At 41.1% G+C, this 27,114-nt stretch overlaps 1 protein-coding gene across 3 annotated transcripts in view; it reads right to left on the bottom strand.

Annotated features, from left to right (window-relative positions):
• Positions 1-27,114, bottom strand: part of LOC144252005 (synaptic vesicle glycoprotein 2B-like) — a 60,999-nt gene that overhangs the window by 19,320 nt on the left and 14,565 nt on the right. For 2 of the 3 annotated variants that reach the window (XM_077794597.1, XM_077794598.1), the window contains exons 2-8: positions 16,509-16,689; positions 15,998-16,149; positions 10,666-10,799; positions 9,296-9,385; positions 3,851-3,961; positions 3,008-3,096; positions 132-296 (exon numbers count right to left, since the gene is read on the bottom strand). In XM_077794597.1, the coding sequence (XP_077650723.1) occupies positions 132-296; positions 3,008-3,096; positions 3,851-3,961; positions 9,296-9,385; positions 10,666-10,799; positions 15,998-16,149; positions 16,509-16,689 (922 nt within the window). The remainder of the gene's footprint in view (positions 1-131; positions 297-3,007; positions 3,097-3,850; positions 3,962-9,295; positions 9,386-10,665; positions 10,800-15,997; positions 16,150-16,508; positions 16,690-27,114) is intronic. The other variant, XM_077794599.1, reaches the window with a different exon arrangement.

Genomic DNA, 27,114 nt, shown 5'->3' with positions numbered 1-27,114 from the left:
GATGATGGTCGCATCCTCAGAGCTCATTCCCTGCTATACTGAACTCTTATCTTCCCAATGGCTCTTTCCCAATGACATCCCAGTGGACACTGTCACCCTGACCCGAGGAAAGCCCATCGTCCCACACTTACTTATCATTCACAAGTTTCCCGTGCTGGTGGATCTGATTTTCCATCGTGAAGTTGATTGTGGCACCATACACGTGCTCACCGAAGAATACCTTCATTTTAGACTTGTATTCTTCATCTTGAAAATACCGGATCATATCAGGAAACCAGACTGTCAGGCCATAGTAACTGCAACGAGGAAGACGGACAGTCTGAGCAGCAGTGTGATTGAATTCCTCAAAATCAGAGTCTGCATTCCTCACTAGAGGGAGATCAGACTCCTTTCAGACATAGGAATTTGGTTCACGAATAGAAAAATCTAATGATATGCCTCATCATAAGGAAAACTTAGGACCATCTCCACAAATTTGGACTTGATTTTAAAAAATCAGTCTTGATTTTAGAAACACCAAGAGAGTAGGGTTTGGTGGACATTTCCTTAATACACAGGAATAAAAATCACATTTCAGTTCAAACAGCAGAATCTTAGTGAATCATGAAACACTAAAGACATTGCCAGTAACATCAGGAACAGGACAAAACATCACCATCACTTACTTAACAGTACACTGCAGGTCTTCACCAATTCAGATGAGGGAAAAAACTTAGGAACGTCACAAATTGCAAAGCAAGAGGTAAAACTATCTCTACAGGCAGATGATATGATTTTTATGCCTGGAAAACTCAAAATAACCAACTCAAAAAATGAGCATTAAACATATGAAAAAAAGATGCTCAACTCTATAGATAGAAAGAAAAATACAAATTAAAATCACACTGTTAGTTCTCATCTACCAGATTGTCAAAACCCCAAAGTTTGCTAAATCACTCTGTAGGTTAACAGGTGCTGTCATAACTGCTGAGGAAAAAGACAAAATGGAACAATGCCTTGTGGAGCAGGACTTGACGATGCCTAAAAATATGACAGATGAACTGGACCCTTTGACCCTTTAGCTCCACTTGCAGGAATCCATTCCACTGATAAACCAGTCCCCACAAAAAGTATCTTACAAACACGGTTCCTCATTCTGACATTGTTTACACAACAAAAATCTAAAACTGTCCCACCAGTTCTGCAATGAGGACCTGGTTGAATAAATTGTGACAATTTACAGTGGGGGGCTAGGCAGAGGAACTATGTGCTATGAAGAAGAATGAAGAAAACCTTAATTTACTGGCATGGAGAGATTTCCAGAATACATCACTGAGTGTAAAAAGCAAACGCAAAATGTGTTTCTTTGAATAAGAGAAGGAAGAAGAAACAAGAAATATATAAGCATGTATATATATATATATATATATATATATATATATATATATATGTACATACATGTCGTGTGCATATACACACACATACAATTATTTGTTTACATTTGCAAAAAGAATCACTGGGATAATAAATACAAAAATGGAAGGTGATTACATACTGGAGGCAGAAGGGAGTGGGTGGAGGGAGAGGGAACGGATTCAAGATTCCTGTGTTGTTTCAACATTTGAATGCATTACCTATTCAATGAAATTAAATTAAACATAAATAAATATGAATAAAACATATTTTTAACACCATCAGTGAATTAATCCTTTGACTCCTAGTTGGGATTGAACAATTTGAGGGGTGCTAGTTCAGGCTTCTTCTATACCTTTAGCTGTTTGTTTGCATCTCAAAGGTCAGGTCTCCACACACAGGTGCTGGAGGACATTAAGTCTCCCCATGTTGTTCCCACAATCAGAGGTCATGAGAGCCCCTTTGCTTTCCTGGGGTGAGGGAGTATTTGGGGATACAGGTGGTAGTGAACAAAGCAATTTCCCAGATGGAAGTTTAAAATATTGTTAATATTTCCAAGTTGATAATAGCAATTTATTGAGTAGTTATTAAGTGCCAGAAACTATTGCAAGTACTTGATACATACAGTAAAATGTTCCCACAGTGGCCCCAAGTGGGCCCCAAAACACGCATAAAGAGTAAAGTCATGTAAGCTGGAGGCCACTGGAGTGACTTGGTGTAAGCCTGCAACTTCTCAGAGGAGTCAGCTAAGCACCCCTTTGCTGCAGGGCAGTGTTGCATGGGTCCCCTGTTCAAACTTTCCTATATTCTCAGCAACATATATTTGTCTTCTCCACACTTGTTCCCTGCTACCTCTCTGTGAACAGAAACTTTTTTCCATTCAGGTGTCAACTCTTAGGAAAGGATGGAGCTTGTAGGTAAATCCTGATTTGCTCAAAACATTAGGAAATTCCATCCCCTTCATTATGATGAGTTTAGCCTGTAAGCCACCTCTGCCTACTCTAACAGGAGGGAAAATTGACTGGGAACCTTCAGAGAAAAGTTCTCTGGCATTAAAAAAGGAAGTTCTGTAATGAGCAATTTGCTAACAATTAGCAATTAGCAATCAGTTAACAATATCATATTGTTTACTTGAAATCTGCTAAAAGGAGAGATCATAAGTGTTTTCAACACACACACACACACACACATAGACGTTAGCTATATAATGGGCACACTCATTAGCTTGATTGAGGCCACTAATTTACAATGTGTGTGTTTATGAAAACATTAATTTGTACACCTTAAATAGATACAATAATTATGCATCAATTATACCTCAGTATGGATGGGAGAGGGAGTCAGGACATTTTCCCCCATCAATAGAATGCCTCCACCGGCATCCTGCAGTCACCATGAGAGCAGGCCTGAAGCTGAAACCCCTCCTGCAGTCCACTTCTTGCTGGGACTAAATATTTCCTCTAACAGAAGCCACTAGCATATGCTGCCTGTTCCCTGCAGCCAAAAGCATCCGCTCTGATACAAACTCTCCAAGTTAGAACCCGTTATCCTCCATGTGCAAAGGAAGCAACTGAGGCACAGGGGAATGGAGGAGCTCACATAAGACAGAACTTACCTCAAAGCCATGGTAAACCAGACCACAGCCAAAATCAGCGTGTTCATTCTGTAAGGTCCCATCACACAGTACAGAGCATTATCCCAGACCTAAAACCCATACCAGAGAAGGACGGTTAAAGGAAGAAACTTGGGAAAGCCCACGTACCAGATTTTCTAATAAATGGTCTGATCAATGACCTAGAACCCCAAGTAGAGAATGAGCAATCCATTATCCCCCAGAGGCAGTAGATCTGTTCACATGCCAAGGACAGCTTCCCGTCGCTCTTCTCCTGGGAACACATGCATGTGACAGAAAGCACACCAAATCAGGATTTCAGGGCCCTGAGCAACCCAGAGCAGTGAGTCCTCCCTGCTGCTGGCAGGGGCAATAGAACATGTGATTATTGACCACACAATATGAGCAACGTCCAGTCTCTACAGACTGGCTGGTCAGCCATCTCAATGCTCAATAGCTGACCTGTTCCAGAGAAATGGTTTTGCCCTGTATGGAGAATCTTTCCCCTAAGTCACTAAAAACCCCAAGGAGCCATTTATTACATTCACTTCTCTATCCAGCAAGAGACATTGCCAGTGAGAAGGATGCTTACTCAGGCTGGTCAAGTTCTTGCCTTGAGAAAGATGAGCAAAGGAAAAGTCTGAGGTTCAGGATATTTGCACCCTGAGGGCACTTGGCAAGTTAAAGGCAGTCCTGGGCTGGAACCCCACATCCCCCACAAGCTGCTTCTTCTCCTGCTCCCTGTTCTGGTTGATGAAAGTGTTCAGGGTTTTTATTCTTCATTCACTAAGGTTATGGGTTCCCACGGAGCCATTCTCCCACCCAACATATGTCCCCAGTTCATACCTGCTTGAAAGTGGTACTGAATCTGACCAGCCAGCGCTGGTACCAAGTTCCTGTTGAACTTTGGATCTCAATGAATTCATCCATTTGCTTGGGAGTTTTGATGTGGGAAACCTGAAAAGCAAAGCTGGTGTAGAGAATCTCTACTTCACTTTGTCTTCAGAATTTCATTTCTAAGTCTACCTGATTAACTTGATTAAGTTATGTAGGTGAGATAAATGTCACCCTCTAATTTTGTGATTTTGGGCCAAAAGTGTGTATAATGTCTCTTAGGGAACTTTCTTGGATGAATATATCTCAGTGAAACAAAATGTTCAGAATATTTTTGCTAATTTACACCTTTAGGAGATTTGTATTAGTGGGTCCACAATATACTGGTTTCCCATTTATGTCTGCTTTACCCACAGAAAAGTTGATGCCGCATTAAAATTTACAACTCTGTCCTTAATGGACATAAACATCACAGAAATCTAGAACCCAGACAGATGAGAAGGGATGTTGCTACAACAAAAATACAACAGAGAAATCACAGCCTCCCTGCAATCCCTGAGTTTGCTGGTAAAAATCAAAGAGAGGAAGGGGATAGAGTAGTATAGCTCAGCATTCCCCTCAAGGGCCCTGGAAAGTTGGTGTGCCAAAGTCACACCCTCCTTCACCATGACATGTCCTTCAGGCTAATCAGATGCTTACTGTTAAGTTCAGGGCAGGCTGAACTAAGTTTTCTGCAGGGCAGGCTGAATGAATGTTAGCTGCAGGATAACCCAGGCACTCAAACCCCCCTCTGTCTGGTCCTTTATCACCTGTTTGCCTCAAAGCTGAACACCCAACCTCAATCAAGGCTGAACACTCACCCCCACCCATCTGGTACAATGGAAAACCACATCTGACCCCTGCCCCATCTGCCTGAAGGCAAAAGACACCCTTAGCAACTACTGTATGATCTAATCATTGTACACCAACAAGGCAGCTTGCAGACCCAGAGACCCCATTAGATTTGGGCTACAAAAACTCCCTTTTCCCCCTGTTCTTTCTCCCTCCTCCTCCTCCTCCTCCTCCTCCTCTTCCTCATCCTCCTCCTCCTCCTCCTCCTCCTCCTCCTCCTCCTCTTTTGCACTGCTGCAATAAAGATCTCTTAGTCACTCTGAGTGTCGTGGTCACTTTCTTTCACTTACAGCAACCACTGAAGTTATATAACTAGTCACCACTTTAAGGAGATTCCTGACCCCACACATTTTTTAGTCAAATTATCAAGGTTCATGCTTGCAGATAATCTCCCCTAATTCATAGAACAACTAGGAAAGGGTACTAAAAAAAAAAGTGTCCATCACATCCCCCAATAAGCCTAAAGTACAAAAAAATGAGTCCTACGAGTGTCTCCAGCTCTTTCTTCAGCCCAAGGACTGAGAATTTGAGGACCCAATGGAAGAGAAATGGAGATGAGGTAGGAGGATGATCCGCAAGAAGAAGCCAGCGCCTGGTACAGACACTGGCTCACTACTGCTTGAGCACCCAGAGAGCTTGGCAGGGCTTCTCAAAAGCCTCACCACAGAGGGTCAGGTGCCCACTGGAGAATCTGATAAGGCACAGGCTCTCCCTGGAGTTGGCCTCCCTGAACACACTGAGCCTCCTGGATTCCTCCACCCTCCTAGGTGTGCAGCTGTTGCAAAGCCTCCTTTGCCCAGGGTCACACAGGAAGAGAGAACTGTCACAGCAGGCTACACAGAAGAACTCTCAGTGGCAGCTGGGCTTTAGGTTCAAGTTATCCAATACCCCATGGACATCATGAACCCCAGTGACTCCAAAGGAGGCCAGAGGGGAAGGTTCACACCAAATCAGCAAGCACCTTAGGAAACACTCTCAGAAGCATTAAGACTTGCACTCAAATGTAAATTTTTCTTTGCTTTGCTCCTTAGGAAACTAACACCCCATTCCCTAGGGATTTGGGAGCAGGTGTATTGACAACTTCAAGCACAATTACTCTAATTTGTGATTAATTAGAATACTCGTCTTTGATTCAGTCTAGATTAGCAGATGGAAGGGCTGGGGATGTGGCTCCGTGATATAGTGTCTGCCTGGAATGCGCGAGGCCCTGAGTTCAATTCCCAGCATCACGCAAAAACAGATTAGCAAATGGCTTGTGTTCCTTCCAGTCCTGCAGAACATGGGTCCTCAGCGGAATGCTTCAACTCCCGCCACCTTCCAAAGGTTTCTCCGGTGACAACTGCCAGGTGATTCAGAAACATGTAAGGCTTGGGAAGGAGTTGATTAAAACCTGGGGCACGAGGTGAAAGTGAGGAGGGAGGCACCTAGCCTCAGCCCTAACTGGGATTCTGGCCAGCCCTCATTTCATCTTCTTGGGCTACTGAGAGCATTGAGTCATTTATTTACCGAGGGGGGCACACAGGTACCTAACAGTTAACTCCATCAGGGAGGTTGAGTACTCACTGATTGACAACCAAGCACGGGCCAGCTCTCTGAAGTCAGCCTTCTCTCCCTTCTTTCCTTCCTTCCTTTCCCTCCCTCCCCGTGGCCTGTGCACTCATCCACTTCTCAATGGTTCACAGGATCCTAATTTACAGTGATGGAATATTGAACAACAACCTTTTTAAAGTTCCATTTTCCAATTAGTCACAAACTACTAAAAGCAGGGATCTCTGAGGACCTAGGAATTTACATGCTTGTTGGGACAAAACACAATCCCAGACCCCTCATCTCTGATTTCTTCCTGAGCTTTCTTCCCTAGATCCCATTCCTGACATAAGGAACTCTGGTCCAGAAGTAAAAGGCTTAACTTTTGCCTTTGGAAATTGGAGTTTTATTGATTTGCAGGCTAAGATCTCATGCTTCAACCTTAGGCTGCTTATATTTGCTAACATAATTAAATGGGAGGCCATTAGGATTAGGCAGTGCTAATGCTCTGGGCTCCAACACAAGCAAACTGAACCTAACTCCGAATTTAAGAGAAAATTATACTTAAGCTCTGCCACTGAGAGGCACTCAACTGACTTTAGTTACATTATCTCGTATTTCCCACCAGGAAAGTCCAAATAAATAAGGCAATTGCTCAAGCTTTAATTAATCTGCTTCCAGGTTCACCTGTGATAGCTTTTCTCCTTGCTCCTCCTGTGGAGCTCCAAACCACTTCTGAGTTGGATCTACCCAAATCACATCCTGCTCAAATAAACTCTTTAAGATTTCAACATGCTGAAGTTTATCTCTTAAGACATTAGAAGAAGTTGCCAAGAGAGAATACAGGATCACTTCTCTAATAAGGAGTTTCCAGGAGGACAAGCTGAACTGGTTGGTTTAGAAGGGGTCCTTCCAGAAGTAAAAGACAGAAGGCCCCGGGAGTATACTGCTATGGAGTAGCTACCATACCAGGGACCAAGTGTAAGATGAGGGACAGGAAGAGCCACTAGTTCCCTGGGGAAAGATGAGGGAAAACATGCAAAATGAGGCAGATAGGATTTATCTATCAGAACCCCTCTTAGGAGGAGAGACCATGCATGGAATAAATGTTAGTGTACTTCTTGAGGTAAAAGAAATATCAGGGAGATGGGCTCATACTTGAAGGACCAGCAACTATAGACACGTGCTAGGAGAAGTTGCTTGAATCCACAAGGAAAAAGAGAGCAAGGGAAAGGAAAGGGGAGATTCCCCAACCCCCCAAAAATTAACGGAGGAAAGAGGAGAGAGGATGGGGTGAAGAAGACTGTGTCCTCTGTTGTAATTTCTGTTATCCTTAAATTCTCAGTAAGGCTATTAAATTCACAGATGCTAGGTGTGGGTGGTGTTGGTAGTGGTGGTGATAGGGTGTGTGTGTGCACATGTGTGTCTGTCTGTCTGTCTGTGTTTTATACCCAGTTGATATAATGCAAAATCAATCCAGCTGATGTGGACTCAGAGGTTGGAGACAGAAATGAATGACCAGGGAAACATTTCCCAGGAATAAGCAGGAGCTTGGAGAGAAACTTGGACTTCCCAGGCTGGGGGATGGGGTGGCAGTGGGAGGATGCGGGAATGAGCCAAGTATGGCCAGCCCCCAGTGACCTGGAGCCCAGCTGTGGTATTATGTAAAATCCATCACTGAGAGGGAGGAGTGGGGGATGGAAGAATGGGAGAGCCATTAACATCTTTCATTTGGGGTATTTCTGATAATTCTACATCTTAATAATATTTGTGATAAAACTATTAATCCCATATTTTAGATATTTTAGGAGCACTGGAATTGGGGAAATATGCCTTCAAGCAATTTTTAATAGTTTATAACTTGAATTAATTTATGAAAAACATTCATAACCTTTTTAATAATAACATTTTTTTACAGATACTATTGTTGACAGATACTATTTTACATGTTTACAGATACTATTTTCTTGCTTTTCCCAATGATGAAACAAGTACGGAGAGTGCTTTGCCAAAGGCCACACAGCTAAAAAATATTAAAACTGACAAGATTTGGACCCACACTGCCTGGCTCCGGATGCAGATGCTTAGCCATCCTGGGATTCCACCTGAAAATCAGGAGTTTTAAGCAAGGACAAACATTTTACTCTAGACTTAAATTATGGAAGCCAAAGAATCAAAAGCATTGAATCAGAAGTAGGTGGGAGTTCATCCAGGAAGGCTTCCTGAGGAAAGGGGTTTGAAGTAGGGCTTAAAGGAAGTTACAGGAACAGGTGCACAGAGCTGCCTGGCACAGGCATTCCTTGTGGTTGGCCACAGAGCACAGAACATAGCAGGCAGGAGCACAGCATCTCTGCAACACGACATCTTAGCAAGAAACAACACTGGCTAAGGACCAATGCTGGTAAATGTGTAGAGAAATGGATACCCTGTTTCTGGTGGCACCATAGAGTTGCATAACCCCAATGGAATATAATTTGGAGATATAACTCACAAACTGTAAAAATACCCATGCACTATGAACCGGTCATTTTCTTTCTAGGAATCTACTCTTAGAAAACAAACTCAGAAAACGAAGGGGAGAATTATATGCCTGTGAAGTTTCATTGCAATAACATTTGCAGAAACAAGGTAATTAAAAGGGTAAATAAAACTCAAACATTTTAGGGACATTTAGGAAAATCGTGCTAACGTTCCTAACATTAACATGCATTAAGATGAGTGTTATGAATACTATGAGGCAACATATAAAATGCTAACTATGTATATGTAAATATGCACATGTATGCTTACACCCACACAAATAGAGCTAGTTTTTGCTATTATCTCTTTTTTTTTTAAACAACACTAACCAGGGAAAAACCTAGAAAGATACTATTACAATACAAAGAATAATTATGACAAAGTGACAGGACTATCAGGGGTTTTTTTTCTTTTGACAAATTTCAGTTATGTGCTTGTATAATAAAATTATTTTTAGTCATGAGCAAACCTCACAGAAGCAGTGTGACCCCCATGTTGGCTCAGGAACTGCACACTCACCGTGAACACCTTCTCTGGGGTCCCCTTGGCCCTCATGTTGGTGTCATGGACCTGCTTAAGAATCATCCAGGCTTCGTCATGTTTGCCCATCTGGTAAAACCAAGGAAAGAGACAAGAAAATCCATCGTTGAATATGCTTTCTGTTCATTAGGTCTATGGAGGATAATAGAGGGTACTGAGGCCTGGGTCAGAGGGATTGGACACCCTTTTTATACTAGGAATGACTTGGGAAAGACTAAGACAAGTTTCCATCCCCAGACCATCTTGGAAGGAGAATAAAGTTGTGCTTCAAGGTGCAGATGCCTGGTATTATTACTATCATCACCTACTAGGAATAATACTTGCAGTTTTTTATAACATTGACTAGACCAAGAGGTAAGAGCCATGTTCCTCACTGAGTAGATAAATCAAAGAAGCTACATGTTATGGGTTGCAGTCCTCAACCCAGTACCTCAGAATGTGGTAATTACATCTGCAGAAACCCTCTTTGCAAATGAAGCCACATTCTGAGCAAAATTGCCTGTAGACCACTAGAATCTGGAAGGATGCTCCCCTGCAGATCTCAGAGAGAGCCTGGCCCTACAGATATCTTGATTTGGCACCTTGTGCTTCCAGATCTGTGACATAAGTTTGTTATTTTAAGTCATTCCATTTGTGGCATTTTATTATAGCTGCCCCCCAAAAACAAATACATAAGAAAGGGTGAATTTCAAGATGACTCCCCGCTGCATCTGCCTGATCAACGGCAGGCAGGAGGAAATTCAGTGTGGAGGATCACTGTGCAGAAAGCTCCAGAAGCAGGCAGATAAAAGGACTTATTCTGTGGAAGCCCCAGAGTCCTTCTGCCCCTTTGACAGCTCCTGCTCTATCTGACCACTGCAAGCACACAGAGTCCCCCCAAACTTGGAAGACTCCTACAGTCATCTCTCAGGACCAAAGGGCAGTTTTCCAGTGGGGAGGGGCCTGCATAGGCCTAAGAGTCCTGAAGGCCCTGGGAGCAGTGAAGAGGTTTCCCATGGAGCTCACTGCAGCAACATAGGTAAAACAGCACACGGCTTTAAAGAGCCTCCTCACCAGGACCTCTATGGGGAGTGGGCACCACCAGGCAGCTCAGGAGCTGCCCCCCTACCACTGCCCAGCCTCAGATAGGGCTCCTGAGCTGCACTTCATGACCTCCTGGGCCCTGAAGTATCCATGGACCATAAACCCACAGCCTGCCCCAATCACCGAAAGGAGGGAAGCCACCGTCAATTATGGGCCAACGTTGGCCTACGTGGGTAGGTTTGCAGCATGCAGTGAAGAGAGGAGTGGAACCAGGGCTGAAAGAAGCAAGGATGTGGCTTTTGTGCCATGAGGAGGCACAGACTCACCTCTAGCAGAAACCTGGGGCTCTCTGGCATGAACTTCAGGGCCACCATGGACACTGTGCAAGGCAGAGCGCACACAATGACAAATACCCTCCAGCTGTGGAAGTGGTAATTGGTCCCCATGCTGAACCCCCAGCCTGTAAAGAAGCAGAGGATTTCCGGCAGTCTTTCCACTGCAGAAGACTGAACTCAGAAGCACCAGCTCTCAACTTGAGGGTACCACAGTATGGCCTGGGCAGCTGGTTAACATGCCACCTCCCCAGCGGCACCCCCAAAGTTTATGAATCCTAATTCTGGGATAGAACCTGGGAATCCTCTGCATTTGGACAAATCCCTGGGTCTAGATGGCCTAACATTTACAAAGCCTTGGATAAGAGTACAAGTAGAAACAAAACCCCATATTTCTATATGGGTGCTAAATTTCAAGTGAATGAATTTACATAAAAGATGTTCTATCCACCTGCTTTGACAAGATGGCCCGGCCCAGAATTACATCCACTTTTGCCAGAAGAACTTCTCTTTCTCCTCCAGCTCCTCTGCAGAACAGGGGCTCCGTGCCAACATGTAGGGACACACCACCATGATAAGAAGAACACTCTTGCCTTGATCCCTTGAATTTAGTAGGAAGTCTGGATCCTGATTGTTCATAGCATGATCTGATCAGGAGCAGGAAGTCAAGGCCCAAGGAACCCCTCATTTTATCAGAAGACCAAAGAGGTCTTAATGTGGCCCAGGGCTTAAGGATGCCTCTCATCCAGGTCAAAAGGTAATGCCAGGGTTGGGGCTGTAGCTCAATGGTAGAACACAGGTGAGGCACTGGGTTCGATCCTCAGAACCACATAAAAATAAATAAAATTATAATTGTGTCCATTCTACAAATATATATACATTATATATTTGTAATATTTGTATGTATACATATATATATATATATTTGTATGTCTGTCTGTGTGTATAATTTTTAAAAAGGCAATACCAGCTCCAGGTGATTTCAATGCAAAGAATTAGGGACCACACTTTTAAAAACACTGTATTATATGTAATATATATATATATATATATATATATATATATATATATATATATATATATTATAATAAAGTGAACTGATTCACTCAAATAAAGTTCATCATCACTGAAAAGGGAAAGCAACTATCATTCTACAAAGTATTGCTAAAATTCATATTCAGAAGTTACTTTCAAGCATTATTTTTTAAATACCTCATGGGTAGCTAACTTTCCTCTTCTGAGGAGCTATAACACAATAGGAAGACCCTGGACTTTTACAATCATTTAGATCCGAGTTCAGATCCTGAATTTATCACACCAAATGATAACGATGGGTTTTCCCAACTGTAGAAGGCAGGTAATAGTACTTCCACAAATCTAAGAGCAGACCTCCTAACAACCCATGAAAAATTCAACTGCTGTTTTCAAAATAGCTGAATGACATTTAGTGCCAAAGATGTTGAATAAAATAGACAAAATGGATGAACTTCAGCAAAGATCAGCAAAAGAATTTTTTAAAAAAAGAAAAGCCTGAGATTATAAAATAAAATGATCCCACTCAATGCATCTCCAAAGACAATTCAAACAGTATTTTTGTAAATAAAAACTACATAAATACATCCATTCCTAAATTTTAGAGGGTAATAATTATTTGGATATATAAGTTCTAGTTCTTTTACTTAAAACTATACTTCTGACTTATTCCAGTGGGGGAAACTAACCTCTTGAATTTTCATTGGCTCCCCCTTGGGCTTCTACTTGTTTGCCACAGTTTGTTTACTCCTAAACAATATGGGCTGCTCCTGTGGGTATTTCCTACTCTGCACAATTAAAGGACTAAGAAGAAAGAAACCAGGGAGCAAAATGTGGGGCTGTGGCGACTCAAGCACATTCCGACCCAGCAACAGAGAACATACCCCATCCAACACAATCAGATTTTGCACAGCTTGGTTGCTTTTCATCTCACAGGGCTTTGTTTATTTGTTTTAATTTTAATTAAAAAGCCCTTCCATTCTCCTGGGAGTAACACTAGAAAGAGAAAGATAAAAACCACAGCAATACTGACACATTCTCAGCTCATGTCCAAAAACTGCTCTAGCATCATTAGAAGTAATGTTGATTAGAACTGCACGGTAGTCAAACTTAGATGGATAACCAGGAAAGGGAGCAGAAGCAGGTATGCTTATAAAGTATTCTGCCTCAGAAATTGTTTTTCTTTATGATAATATGTGTAAATTATCCAAAATCCATTATCCCTCATGCCTCTGTGGTTTTTAGGGTGACTTCAGTAATCTGCATTTATTGCATTCATTAGGCACATCCTTGGGACCTTAAATTGAATAAAATTAAATGGTGAATTGCCTCCAAATATTTGGAACAATATTAATTTGGAGGCAGGGATTGTTCTGTTCACTGATCTTTTAGCTTGCCCTACTTTTCTGTCAGGATTTCACAAACATCTGGTGATGCTGGCTACAATGAGAATTAATCTTCCATAATATATCTATCTTTTTCTGGGCTATGCCCATGAGATCCCAGGAAAACATTCTGAGTTTCGTAATTTTCTCACTCAATGAGTCAGTCACTCAAATTTCTGGTGCCAAGACCTCCCATCATTCATTCTTGCAAAAGCAATTATGTGGGTTACACAAGCTGTACACAAACATCAGTCTCCTTTTTGTAGTCACCCTTGCATTTGTTAGAGGATTAATAACTTAAGCACATTGAGAAATATCATCACATGTCTGGTTCCCTGTGGACAAAAACATCTGGTCCTAGTAAAAGGAGGCTTAAAATAAATAATCTCTCTTGTTATATTGTAATTCTAGTCCATCATATTTCTAAAATAGGTTTTCACCAAGCTAATGGCTATTTGATTAAGCCTCTATTTTCAAATACAAGTGTCAAAGTCACAGATTTTATAAGTCATACAAACAGGGTTACATCCTGTCCACTTGAGGTAAAATATTTAACCACAAGCTCTGCCCTCAAAATAGCAGTGGTCAGCCAGCAACCATGCGGTCCCTCTACCATGGGCTCTCATTCAATCCAACATGATTGCTTTCAATGCTTTCTTAGAAATAAGGCACTTATTAATAAGTATAATTTCTAGTTTGTAGTGACTACCATGGATTATCGCCTGCCTTCACAACATCCACCCTGGCCTTCCTTTCCTACTACGGGACGTGACGTGAGACTGACCCCACCCCCAATTCCAGGGATGAGAAATTATATCTAAACCATTCAAGAGGTGCATTCTCTGTGGTATATTGATGGTTGAGGTGGGCACATGATCCAAAAATAAAGGGAAGTCAAAGACTTTCACTCATTGCTTGAAGACGAGGGCTGCTTCCTTTGTACAAGGACAGTATGCAAACAGAAAGCCTGGAGTAGCTATTGCTTCCCCGAAGGAAGACAGCCAAGTACTGGAACCATATTGAAAATGTTCTCAACACTCCTTTGCATTCCAGGAATTGATGAAACTTCGCATTCTTCCATCATGTGATTCCATGATCCTATAATGATCCTACAGTCAGTTCTTTTCCCTTCTCTCCCTCTCTCTATTTTATAGGTGAAGGTACAAAGGCTGAAAAGATGGAGTGACTTGTCCCATATCACATAACACCACTATATTGATTTGAATTTCATTCAATTTTCCCCTCCCTCTAAAGGCTTTTCAATCACTTCATTTAAAGGTGGTAATCATTTCTTAGTTTTAACACATTTGGAGCAGTTAACAGAGGAAGTGATGTTATGTCAAGGATTGTAACAAAAAAAAAATAAAAAAGGTAATTTCTCACAAGGAAAATTAAACAATACATTTGAGTAAAGGGTAGAATGCAGAACCTGATATTAGGAGTATACAATTATGTGCCTAAAATTATAGAGAACTGCCTAGTGTCAGAATTAGCTAGAAATTCTTCAATCTTTATTTCACTATTCTTGTTCATATTTCTTCTCTGTTTCTGAGACAAAACTCAACAGGTTCTTAAATAGTAGATATAGCAAAGGCTACATGATGTTCTCACACCCTTTTCCCCCACATTCTGCACACACAGCTAGACTGTTTCCCACTGCCATTACAATAGCATGTGTGGTCATATCACAATTGTGGGGCCAGTAGAGTATGAGCAGAGACGTTGTGCTCTACTTCCTGGCCTAACTTTTAAAACACCAACATAAAAACATACAACTGCTCATATTCTCTTTCCAAACCAGAGACCTTGTGAGCCATGTGTTAAAGAAGGTGTCATCGCATGATGGCAGAGTGTGAGCCCCAGAATTACTGATGGAGCAGAGCCACCAACAGGACCGAAAGAACAGTCAGACTTTACTTTTATTGTATTAAACCACTGGGATTTCAGGGCCTATCAGTTTATTGCAGTAACGCACCCAATATCACCTTAGACTAATACAGTAGGTATTGTTCGCTTTAAAGCTTTCTAAAAAGATATACAATCGAGCCTCCATTATCTCAGAACACCTAGCTGAGAGTATCAGGTATAAAACAAGAAGGTGAATGGGAGGTAAATGTTGGTTATCTTCAGGGACAAGGTTAGCTAAGGGTCCTCAGGATTCTAAATCATGGCAAAGATGAGACTCATAATCCATGGTTTACCAAAAATGATTTTGAAGGATGCTGATGGCGTGACCAGTTATATTCATAATAAAATTCAAAACTGCTGCCTCCTCCCTAATTTACTGTTGAGAAAATCAATCGTAAATGTTAATGTTGGCAGATCTCTATTTACAGAATACAGTTTTTATAACTATCCAGGGTAATAAAATTGTCCCAGCTAAAACCATGACCTTGTCTCCAAGGGCTGCTTCACTGTGCAGCCAAACAAGAATGACAGCAGGTATCAGAGTGGAAAGTGTGCAAGTGTCCTGCACCTGAAGGAGGCTTGGCATCCTAACCCCCGCCCCACCTTCAGCCAGGGGCATGACCTTGGACAAGGGCTGCTCTTGGCTTTTGTTACATCTGTCATCTATAAAATGGGGTTACCAATGTCTAACCCTGGAGGGAGAAGGGCTGGCTGGAGGACATGAAATGTGAAATCCTTTCAGATAAAAAGAAGGATAAAAAAGGGGGAGATAAAAAGGAACAGAGGTAAAGAGGGAGGACAGAGTATACTATGTGTAAAAGGTCATGGACATTGAAATTAACAATATGTCTGTAGCATTAGTTCCTTAGGAAGATCAAAGTCACATATAGGAACCAACCTTGTGTGAATACTGGGAATGAAGCTGAGAACAGGAAAGGTTGTTTGGGTGCAGGTACCATAGAAACAGGGCCCCCTGGGCATTTTTTAAGCCTATGACTCACCATAGTGTGGAATGATGCTCCAAGCCATGGCAGATGCGTAGATGCCCCCAGTCATCCAGAAGATGCCCAGCCAACTGAGATGTTCTCCACGCTTCTCTTGAGATAAGAATTCAGAAAAATAGGCAAAAACAATCGGCAGAGAGCCTCCAATGCTGCAGAAAGGAAAATGCCAGAAAGAGAGAATCAAGTTATATACTGAAAATGGTCATAACAGGAACCAAGTCACCTCAGACCCCACCCTTAGGCCCTGTGGTGAAATAACCCAGGAATGTGACAGACCAGCCAGGCAGTTCCTCTCTACCTATGGGAAGCAATCTTTTGACTTTATACACTGACTTGACAATTGCTAGCCCTAACCCTTATTTTTTCCTAATGTTCAACCTTAATATGGTGTCTTGAAAGTCAATCACAAACAATCCAGAGCTTTCTGGAGGTAGCACACATAGCTAGAGAACCCAAGTGCCTAGACCCTTGGTCTCAGAGGGGCCAGCCCAAGGTCTCTGAGTCATACCCTATGCCTGAGATGAGTCGGCAGAAGAGGAAGGCTCCATATCCCTGCACAAAGGAGGAAAGGGAGGCGAAGGAGGCATTGATGGCCAGAGACATGCTGAGGACTCTCTTCCTTCCCAGCTTATCAGCCAGGCCCCCCAGAATGAAGGCCCCCGCCATCATTCCTAGGTAGACTATCAGTCCTGTAAGACAGAGAAAGAAGGGGAGAAGATGGAGAGAAAAGATAAGACATTAGAGACCATTTGATGTTTAGAAAATCCAATGCGCCTTTTTACCCATCCTAGAAATTCTATATCATAGACACAAAAAAAGAAATGTGACAAGATATTCATGGAAAATTAACAATTCTATACAAATATGACCTTTTACAAATGTTAGTCCAACAACAATAACCTCACCAGGTTTACATCTGTGTACACAAACCAACATAGATGAACTGAAGTTAAGACAGATGTTCCCCTCTTAAAGACGATTGTTTTAAATGCCTAATTCTCAAACAAAAGGCTGTAATTTTACTTTGAATCAAGAAAAAATGTTTGTACAAAAAAAAAAAAGTCCCCACCCTAGGGGTGATATCTAAGGAGAGAGAATTTTCAACGTAAAGAGTGGCAACGTCCGTAGGGGAAAGGTTGGGAAGGAAGGATATGGTACAAGTGTAAAAGAGCAATTGCCTACGGGGTCGACTATCATATTACAAATCCATAGAGACGCTTCTGGGAGCTATAGTCAATGTTTAGTCTTCTTAAGGGAATGTAACATAATTTGAATATAATGTGAGTTGTGTCCACTTTAATTCTGCATGAGGGTATCCAGTGTTCTCAATTCCATTGATTGGAAGAGGTTGGACTTTTTGTTGTATTTTCTTGGCAAATTGATCATATAGCAATTAACCATAAATTTCTTCCATTGGTCTCTATATATTTTATGTCAATCCTATGCTATTTTGATTACTACAGTAATCAAACTATATTTGAAATCAGGTAGTGTTGATGCCATAAGATTTGGGGTTTTTTTTGTCTTGTTTTGCAGTGGAACCCAAGGCTTTCTGCATGCTGAGCAAGAGCTCTACCACTGAGCTACACCCTCAGTCCTCAGCTTTGTTCTTTTAGCTCAACATTGCTTTGTCTATTTGGTGTCTTTTTAATTTAACAGCATTAATTCTTCTAATCCATAAACACAGGGTACTTTTCCATTTATATGCTTCTTCTTCAATATTTTGTATTTCAATATTTTGTAGTTCTCAATGTATAGATCTTTCATTTCCTTAAATTTATTCCCATTGAGGATATTATAAATGGCATTGTTTTCTTGGTTCCTTTTTCAGATAGTTCACTGTTAGTATTTAGAAATCATACTGATTTTTGCCTGTTAGTTTCCCATCCTGCAACTTTAATGAATTTGTTTATAAGTTCTGACAGTTTTGGGTGAAGTCAAGAGTTTCCTGTATGTAAGATCATGTCATTTGCAAACAATTTTACATCCTCCTTTTCATTTTGATAATTTTTATTTCTCTTTCTTGTCTAATTGCTCTGGCTTGAAATCCCAATACTGTGTTTGACAGAAGAGGTAAGAATGGGCATTCTCACCTTGATCTTGATCTTAGAAGAAAGATTTTCAACTTTTCACCATTGAGTGTGATATTAACCCTGGGTTGTTATATACAGTCTTCGTTATTTTGAGGTACGTTCCTTCTATACCTGATTTTCAGAAAGATTTTAATCATGAAAAGATGTTTAATTTTGTGCTTTTTCTGCAGCTGTTGAGATGATCTTATGATTTTTATTTTTCATTCTGTTAATGTGGTATACAGTGTTTATTGACACACATTTGTTGAACCATCCTTGCATTTCAGGGATAAATCTCAATTGATCATGGTGTGTGATCCTTTTAATGTGGTGTTGAATTTGACTTGCTAGTATTTTGTTGAGAATTTTTGCATCTATGTTATCAGTAATATTGGCTTATAATTTTCTTTCCTTGTAGTGTATTTGTCTGGCTTTAGTATCAGAGTAATGCTGGCCTTGTAAAATGAATTTGGAAGTGTTTCATCCTCTTCAATTTTTTGAAAGAGTTTGAGAAGGATTGGCATTAATTTTTCCTCAAATATTGGGTAGAATTTGCCAATGGAGCCATCTGGTCCTGTGTTTTTCTTTGTTGAGATGTCTTTGAATACAGACTCAAACTTCTTACTCATGTTTGGTCTTTCAGGTTTTTTTTATTTCTTTATGATTCTGACTTGGCAGATTGTATATTTCTGGGAATTCATCCATCCCTTCTGAGTTATCCAATTTGTTTCTGTAAAATTGTTCACATTACTCTCATGATCTTTCATACTTTTTATAATGTCTCCTCTCTCATTTGTGATTTCATTTAAGTCTTCTCTCTTTTTCTTAGTTGAACTAAGTTTGTCAACAAATAACATTGTTTGTCTTTTCAAATAACCAACTCCATGCTTTAACTATTACACTTTATTGATCTTTATAGTACTAATGGTACTAACAGTACCAGATTTCTCAGCTCTATATTAATTCATTCTTTCTTTGCTCAACTTCAGGTCTGCTTGCTAAGTGGCTTCCTTTCATCCAAGGAGATAAACAATTAAATGTATAATTATTATCACCAAGTGAGAAAAAGTGCTCCAATAAAGGTATGTGTCAATTGTTACTAAGACAGAGAAGGAACATAACTTAGATATATCACACTCATTGTGGGAAGGCTCCCAAGAGAGTCATTGAGTTATTCTTGAAGGAAAAACAAAACCTAAGTTTCCATTCAGTGATTGGGGGGGGTGCACTCAGGGAAGTGGCAGATGGCAAGTGCAAAGACAGGAAGGCACAAGGAAAGCCTGATACGTTTGGGCAACTACTAGTATAGTGTAGTGTAAGCAAAGCATAGCTCATGTGGGAGAACCCAATGAGGGACTGAGGCTGAAGTGTAGAAAAGAGGCCATAACATAAAAATGATAAATGGCTCTGTATGTATGTGTCGGAGAGAGAGAGAGACAGAGAGAGAGAGAGACAGAGAGAGAGAGAGAGAGAGAGAGAAGAGAAAGAGGAGAAAAAACATGCCCATGTATGGATGTATGCCATGTGTGGGTACACAAATGGATGCTTGCATAAGTCCATAAATTGGAGGGAAAGAAAGGGAAAAATTAAAGGTGTAGTCCAGAGATTGGCTAAGAACCAATCTCTACCTGCTCTACCTTGGCCCCCAACTTGGAGAAAAACATTATAATCCAATAAAAATTCATTTTTATTTTACTCCAGTAAGGCAATCTTCAACACCTCTGTTTGACAAGTAAAAGCCACCCTTCTAGACCCTACTTTTAGATTCTGACTTTGCCTGCTGCTCCCCACAAGGATCTGCCAATAGGACATGAGACAGAGGCTCCAACCATGGAGGAGGAAGAAAGCAACTGTGCTTTCTTTTCCTAAAAAACTAAGACTTACCGAGATTACTTCTTCACCCTGGCAGCAGCAATGCCTTTCCAAGGCAGCAGCTGAATGCAATGAATAGAAGCCACAGTGTGCCCCACCCTCCTCTCCCACACCAGCACCAGCCAGCTGGGGCCCCTCTTCTGCAATCTGAGCTGCCACTCCTTGGGGCACCTTCTCTGAGCTGCCAAATTACAATAATTCCAATCCCTTCTCTTGATTTCTGCAGCCCTAGTGGTGGTAGCTGCTCGATGCTTTCACTTTCTTAGTGATACTTTCTAAAAATATTTCACTTACCCCATTAATATTTTATTCCAAAGTCACTAGCATGAGTTCTGTCTCCTAACCATGCCATGGCTGATCCAGACACAGGGGCAGATGAACCAACATTAGAAATCAGATATGGAATCCAACCCCTCAGCTTTACCAGAAGAGGTTGAGCCCCAGAAAGGACAGTGACTCGCCCAGAACCTTGACAGTGGACGAATATCTGCTGTCACTGATCCCTGGTCTCCTGGTCCTGAGCCTAGTGGTTTTGCTAGCAAACCTCCCTGTCCAAGGCACAGAGGCACCAGAGAGAACAAGGAGAGCTTCTCGAATGCTGTCTTTGGAGGCTGGGAAAGGAGGAATGGAAGAAAAATGAGTCTTTCCACCCGGGAAGGAAAATGTGAAATTAACGATGCCTCTGAAATGGCTGCGCTATTAAACTCATTTAAAATCTGTCTTCAGCTGAAGAAATTAAGGCAATAAATTTAGAAAATTAGAGTGCAATGGAGTTATCAAAAATTACATGAAGCAGATGAGGGGAAAGCAAGGAACTATCATCCTTCAATTCTGCTCAACAAGTTGAGTGGTATATTAGGGAGATGTCCCCAATACACTGAATTTTTAAGGAAATTAAAAACTATGATCGTAACTTTCAGAGCAGAGAGGATGAAATCAAAGGGAAAGGGTATAGAGAGATGGGAAAAGCTTTTTTTTCTTCTTCTTCTTCTATTTGGGATTGAACCTAGGGGCACTCTACCACAGAGCCATAACACCAACCCTAGCTTTTCTTTTAATATATTAGTATTGTTTTGGTTTTGCTTTGTGTTTGTTTTGCAGTACTAGAGATGGAGCCCAGGGGGACTCTACTACCACTAAGCTACATCCTCAGCCTTTTTTATTTTTGAGACAGGGTCTCACTAAATTGCCCAAGCTGTGATCCTCCTGCCTCAGGCTCCAGAATAGTTAGGATTACAGAGTTTTTTAAAAAATATTTTTATTTTAGTAGATGGACACAATCCCTTTATTTTACTTATTCATTTTTATGTGGTGCTGAGGATAGAACCTACTGCCTCACACGTGCTAAGCAAGTGCTCTATCACTGAGCTCCAACTCCAGCCCTTGGGGAAAGTTGGTGGTTTTTTTTTTTTTTTTGGAGGGATTGGGGAAAGTTTTTAATTGGTGATAAAGCAACAAAGGAAATGGACTACCCCTCCTTGGAAGAGCGAGGAGCCTGTGCTGACGGGAACCATGAAAGGAAGAGCCCAGTTGTAAAACAGATGGTGTTTGGTGGGTTCTGGGCTCAAGGATCACCAGCTGCACCACCACAGGCAGCCCACTCCATTCCCCTGGCCATCGCTGCCCTTTGTAAGACTCAGGACCACAGTCTGCATCCTGCAGAGTAGTTAGGATTACATAGAGGAAGGGGTTGGAAGTACTGAGCAGGATGCCTGCCACGATGTACCTCCACAGTCAATAACAGCTGCTACTGTTATCAGTACTGTGGCTCAGAAAAGTGAAAATAAGATGGTAGCATGTTAAAGTCAAACCAGCCACATATTACAGGAATCTGAAGAAAGAGGATCCAGAAGAGCAGACGAAACTTATTTTTAGCAACATGCCCTTTAAATAGACTTCCCTTTCTCTCTACCTGGAGAAGGAGCCAGATTCCAATAAAAACCTTCCTTTGACTAAAATAGTTTTCAAATTTTCTCTAACAAAACTTTCAGGGAATTATCTTTCTAACTCTGTGTTTGTCAAATTCTCTGGTTAAATGTTATCTTCACTTAGAGGGGCAACTCTGATGTTCGAAACTGGGCCTCATCAAACATTTTCTGTAAAGGGCCAGAAAGTAAATATTTTACTCACAAATAATCGTTTTGTATACCTCTGATAGTCTCTGTCACCTTTTCTTCCTCCTTTTAAAGTTTACAACCCTTGTCAGGTGAGGTGGTGCATGCTTATTATCCCAGCAACTCAGGAGGCTGAAGGAGGAGGATTGCACCTTGGAGGTCAGACACAGCAACTTAGACCGTGTTCTCAAAATTTTTTTTAAAAAAAAGGAGCAGGGGGTGGAATGTGACTCAGTGTTAAAGCACCCCTCAGTTCAATCCTCAGTAACAAAAATAAATAAAATATCTAACCCTTTATACTAAAACACACCCAAGAGGACTATTCTAGTGTTCCACAGCATTGAAGGGTGACTATATTTCACAGCAACATAGTTTGTTTCATAAAGAACTAGAAGAGAAGATGCCAAAGATTCTCAACACAGCAAAATGATCAATGATTAAGGAGATGAAAATGCTAGTTAGCCTGATTTCCATTATGTAGTGTGTATGTATGTCAAATTATCACAGTGTATCCTATAGATATGTACAATTATTGTGGATCGTTTTTAAAAATTTTTAAATTTGCAACCCTTTAAATATGTAAAACTAAAAGAAGATCACGGGTTTGTGGGTCATTGTTTGCTGAACCTTGTTCTAAACAAAATTCAGTCATCTCTGCTCCTCTTTTCATAATATATTGGTCCATCTCTTCATATCATATATCTCTATTTGCTAGTAAATATCTATTGGTTCAATGCTTATCAAGGTCTGTTGACTGTCAATTACTGGAGGTGGGGACAGAGTTAGTTCTAAGTTGAGTTCCTTATTGTGTCTTGCATTTAGCACATACAAAGCACATAGTAGGTGCTCCATTAACATTTGTTCAATAGAAAAATAAATTACATAAAAATTCATATTTACTATAGAAAAATCTGAAAATATACCTGAAACAAATAAAAGGTAAAACAAAAACTATCCATCACATCACCATTGAAGGACAGCTGTTGTTAGCGTGTTTGTTTGTTTTTGTTTGTTTGTTTGTTTGTGGTCCTGAGGATTGAACCCAGGGCCTTGTGCATGGAAGGCAAGCACTCTTCCAGCTGAGCTATATCCCCAGCCCTGAATGTTTGTTTGTTTGTTGTTGTTTTTAATGTTTTTTAGTTATAGATGAACACAATAATTTTATTTTGTTTATTTATTTTTATGTAGTGCTGATGATCTAACCCAGTGCCTCACATGTGCAAGGCAAGTGCTCTACCACTGAGTCACACCCCCAGGCCGAATGTTTTATTTTTGTATTTACATGTTTACATCAAACTGTATTGACTTGATTGAGACCATTCTATATTGGAAGTTTCCTACTCTGTTTTTTCCACTTCATAAGTAACTCAGCAAAGGACATCTTTGTGCATAATATCCTCATCTGCAATTCTGGTTATTTGCTCAAAATAGAAACAGAATCATAAGGTGAAAAGGAATCAACAGCTTTGTGGTTCCTGAGATGCAATACCAGATTTTCTTCCAGAGAGCTGACACGTATCATAAACCTATCACCAGCTCCAGATGATTTTATCCTCAGACAGACAAGATATTTCCTCTCTGCACCAGAGGCAGTGGGAGGAGGAGGCACACAATCAGATTGCACTGGCTTATAGTGAGAATGTGAAAAAAGAGGCCCCTGCATGGATGATCATCTTTATTCAGCAATTAACCAAGGACAAAGAAGCCATTTCTAGTTTTCTTTGCTTGAATACATAGACATTAAATGCATTCATTATGCTGAGAGGATTCTGAGATCTCTTTTACTGCAACCACTCAAATATTTATTTGACTGTATACATTTTCTTTGCAGGGATAAAAATCAGCATCTCCCAACTAGACTATTCCATTCTACTTACAATTTCTAACAGAAAATTCCTGACAACTCCTTTCCATTTCTTTATTATTTAATAAAATATATCTTCTGGAAAGGTGATACTCTCCTGGATTAGGGTCTAGGATTCACAGGCTCACAAGTGGTAAATGTGATAAGGGAATCATGGGAATCCCCTAGGGAAGGCTCACTTGGATATCAGATCACGGAAGAACATCAGGATGTCTGTCTGCACATCCTATGAAATCAAATGCATTGGGAAATTTGGGCAAATTATTTATATGACATCTTGATGCTTGGAGACCTCCAATTGTGTAAACATTTTCTATGAGAGCTAAGTACTTCTTGGCACAAGAAAACGTTTGGCTTTACCTTGTTGTCCAGTAGAAAACAACCTGGAATCACCATGCTAGACTTTTCTAATTCCTTTATGTGTCCAACACATTCAACTGAATGAATTTCGGGGAGTAGGTTAACTTTCCCAGTCTATTGGAATTTTTTCCTAAATGTCACATAAAATATTCAGAAACAAATGTATAGAGGAGAAATGAAAGGACAAAGGAACTAGCATCTGGGAAGTCTCTGCCATGTGCTAGTTACTTTACTAGATGATATATACAGTAATTTCTGTTTGCCATTCCAACTTTATGAGGAATATTAATGTCTTCATTTAACAGATGAGGAAACTGAGGTTAGGAATTTTCCTTTCTGTCCACAGTTACTAGAATATTGATGTAAAGCTTCCAGTTTGGATGGAAGAATCCAAGTTGAGTGATTCGTCAATGCTGATTGTTCAGATCTTTGCATAGCTGGCCCGCGTTCAAGCCCAAGTTCAGAGAGCCTTTCCTAACCCTCCATCTTCAATAGCTTTTTCATCCAATGAAAGAAATCACAAAAACCAGGTAGAAGCTGTTACATATATTCCAAGTGAGTGATATTGACAACTTGGTCCAGGATAGTAGCAGTACAAGTGGTAAGATGTGGCTGGATAATGGACGCACGTTAAGGGTAACATCAAAAAGAAGAATGGTATTTAAAGTTGGGACTGAATGAGATCCCCAAAGGAGTGGGTGGCAACAGAGTAGAAATTCAAGGACCCAGCATCAAAATATTCCAGTGTTCAAAGGTCAGGGAAATGGGGGGAACTCAACGATGGCCAGCAACCAGTGAGACAGCAGGAAGCTAGGAGATAAGGGTAGCCTAGAAGTCCAGCAAAGAAAGTACATCATGAAGAAGGAAGTGGTCAATGGCTACAGTGGCTGTGAACAGGTCAGGAGAGCCGAGGACTAAGGTCTGACCACCGGATTGAGTAAGTGAGGGCTACAAGTTGTCTAGACAAGAGCATGTTTCTACATTGATAGGGACCAAATCCTCCTCAAAGTGGGTTCAAGTGCAGATGGGAATTAAGGAATTAGATTCAGTGAGTTCTGCTAAAAAGGGAATAGGAAAGGTATGTGTGGGGTCAGGATCGCATTGTGTGCAGGTGGGAATGGTTCCACGCAGAGAGAAAATCTGATGTCCCAGGGAGGTGAGAGAGAATGAGACCTAGTGTGCAAATGGACAGGATACCTCCGCCTGGGCCACAGGGACAGATGGAAGCACAGAGGCAATCAGGGAGGTAGGTGTGGAGGTAGGATGTGCTTTTCTGGTTGTTTCTATTGTTCTTAATGAAAGAGAAACTGAGGTCACCATCCTGAGTGAGAGGATGGGGATGGGATGCTGGAAAATGGAGAAGAGTAGATAATGCACAAAATAGTTATTGAGGAGAATGGGAGAGGGAATGGTCCAGGGAAGAGAAGGATGCTGGCTGGCAGCACAAAGGGCCCCCTTTGTGGATGACCTTAGTGAATGAATTTATTGAAGCCAGTCAGCACAGTGTGTTTCTCACCAGCCACCACGTAGAGGGTACAGGGACAGATTGATGAAAACTTAGATGCAATTAGGTTTGGAGAGTACAGCAAAGTCAGAAAGGCACAAGGAAATTGATTGCATACACAAAGAGTGGTTATGATAATGGGCCTTGAAATTAAGTTCAGTGAGGACAAGAGGGTAATTAGAGACAGTTTGATTAAAAGCTATAGGGCCAGGACTGGTGGCTCACACTTGTAATTCCAGATACTCAGGAGGCTGAGGAAGGAAGATCACAAGTTTGAGGACAGCCTGGACAACTTAGTGAGAATCTGTCTCAAATTTTTTTTAATTGTTTTACACAGAGGGCTGGAGGTGTAGCTCAGTAGTAGAGCACTTGCTGAGCATGTACAAAGCCCTGGGTTCCATCTCAGCACTGCAAAGAAAAAAAAATGTCCATTGGAGAAGACTTGAAGGAATTTAGAGAACAAGATATTGGGAAATGGAGCTGGAGATGTGGCTCAGCGGTAGCGCGCTCGCCTGGCATGCGTGCGGCCCGGGTTCGATCCTCAGCACCACATACCAACAAAGATGTTGTGTCCGCCGAGAACTAAAAAATAAATATTAAAAAAAAAATTCTCTCTCTCTCTCTCTCTCTCTCTCTCTCTCTCTCTCTCTCTCCTCACTCTCTCTCTCTCTTTAAAAAAAAAAAAAAAGATATTGGGAAATAGCTATTGAAATCACCAAGAATTATAACAGAAATACTGTTGGAATGTGACAGTGAATTTGGAACTAAAATTCTTAAGATAAGAGAGAGCATGAGTCAGGTGGCCGGCAGATGATCACTACAAGAATGCATAGGAAGTGATACACTTTGATGACAAAAGACTCAGATGTGGGGTTTTTAGTGACGAGAGAGAAAATTGTCCAGAAAGGTCAATGAATATCAAGGAAGACAACAGTGCTAAGGTGTGGGGTGTGAGGTATGACAGAGAAAACAGCCCCCGTCTAAGACTTCACAGCTTAGCTATGTCCTCAGAGGAGAAAATGTTTCAGTTACAACAACAGGGTAAATGGTGAGGTAGGACAGACTAGGGACCCTGCCTCCATCAGCAGAGCTGACATAAGGTTAAGGATCTTCCTGTCACCTTGCCCCATTGCTTTTATCACAGGGGCTATAGTTTCCCAAAGTGGAAGATACTGTTTTTCGGAAAGATTGTCCAAACATCCCAAGGAGAATACACAAACCCCCAAGTTTGACCTATAATCTAGGAAGGAGAATCCCCTATCTCATATATTTTACTTGCATCTCATACATTTAATGTAACATCTGGGGAATAAGCATTCGGTGCATGT

Source organism: Urocitellus parryii, unplaced genomic scaffold (assembly GCF_045843805.1).
Source record: "Urocitellus parryii isolate mUroPar1 unplaced genomic scaffold, mUroPar1.hap1 Scaffold_35, whole genome shotgun sequence".
NCBI lineage: Eukaryota > Metazoa > Chordata > Mammalia > Rodentia > Sciuridae > Urocitellus > Urocitellus parryii.
The sequence above is the reverse complement of the archived record's forward strand: the minus strand, read 5'-3'. Positions and strand labels throughout refer to the sequence as shown.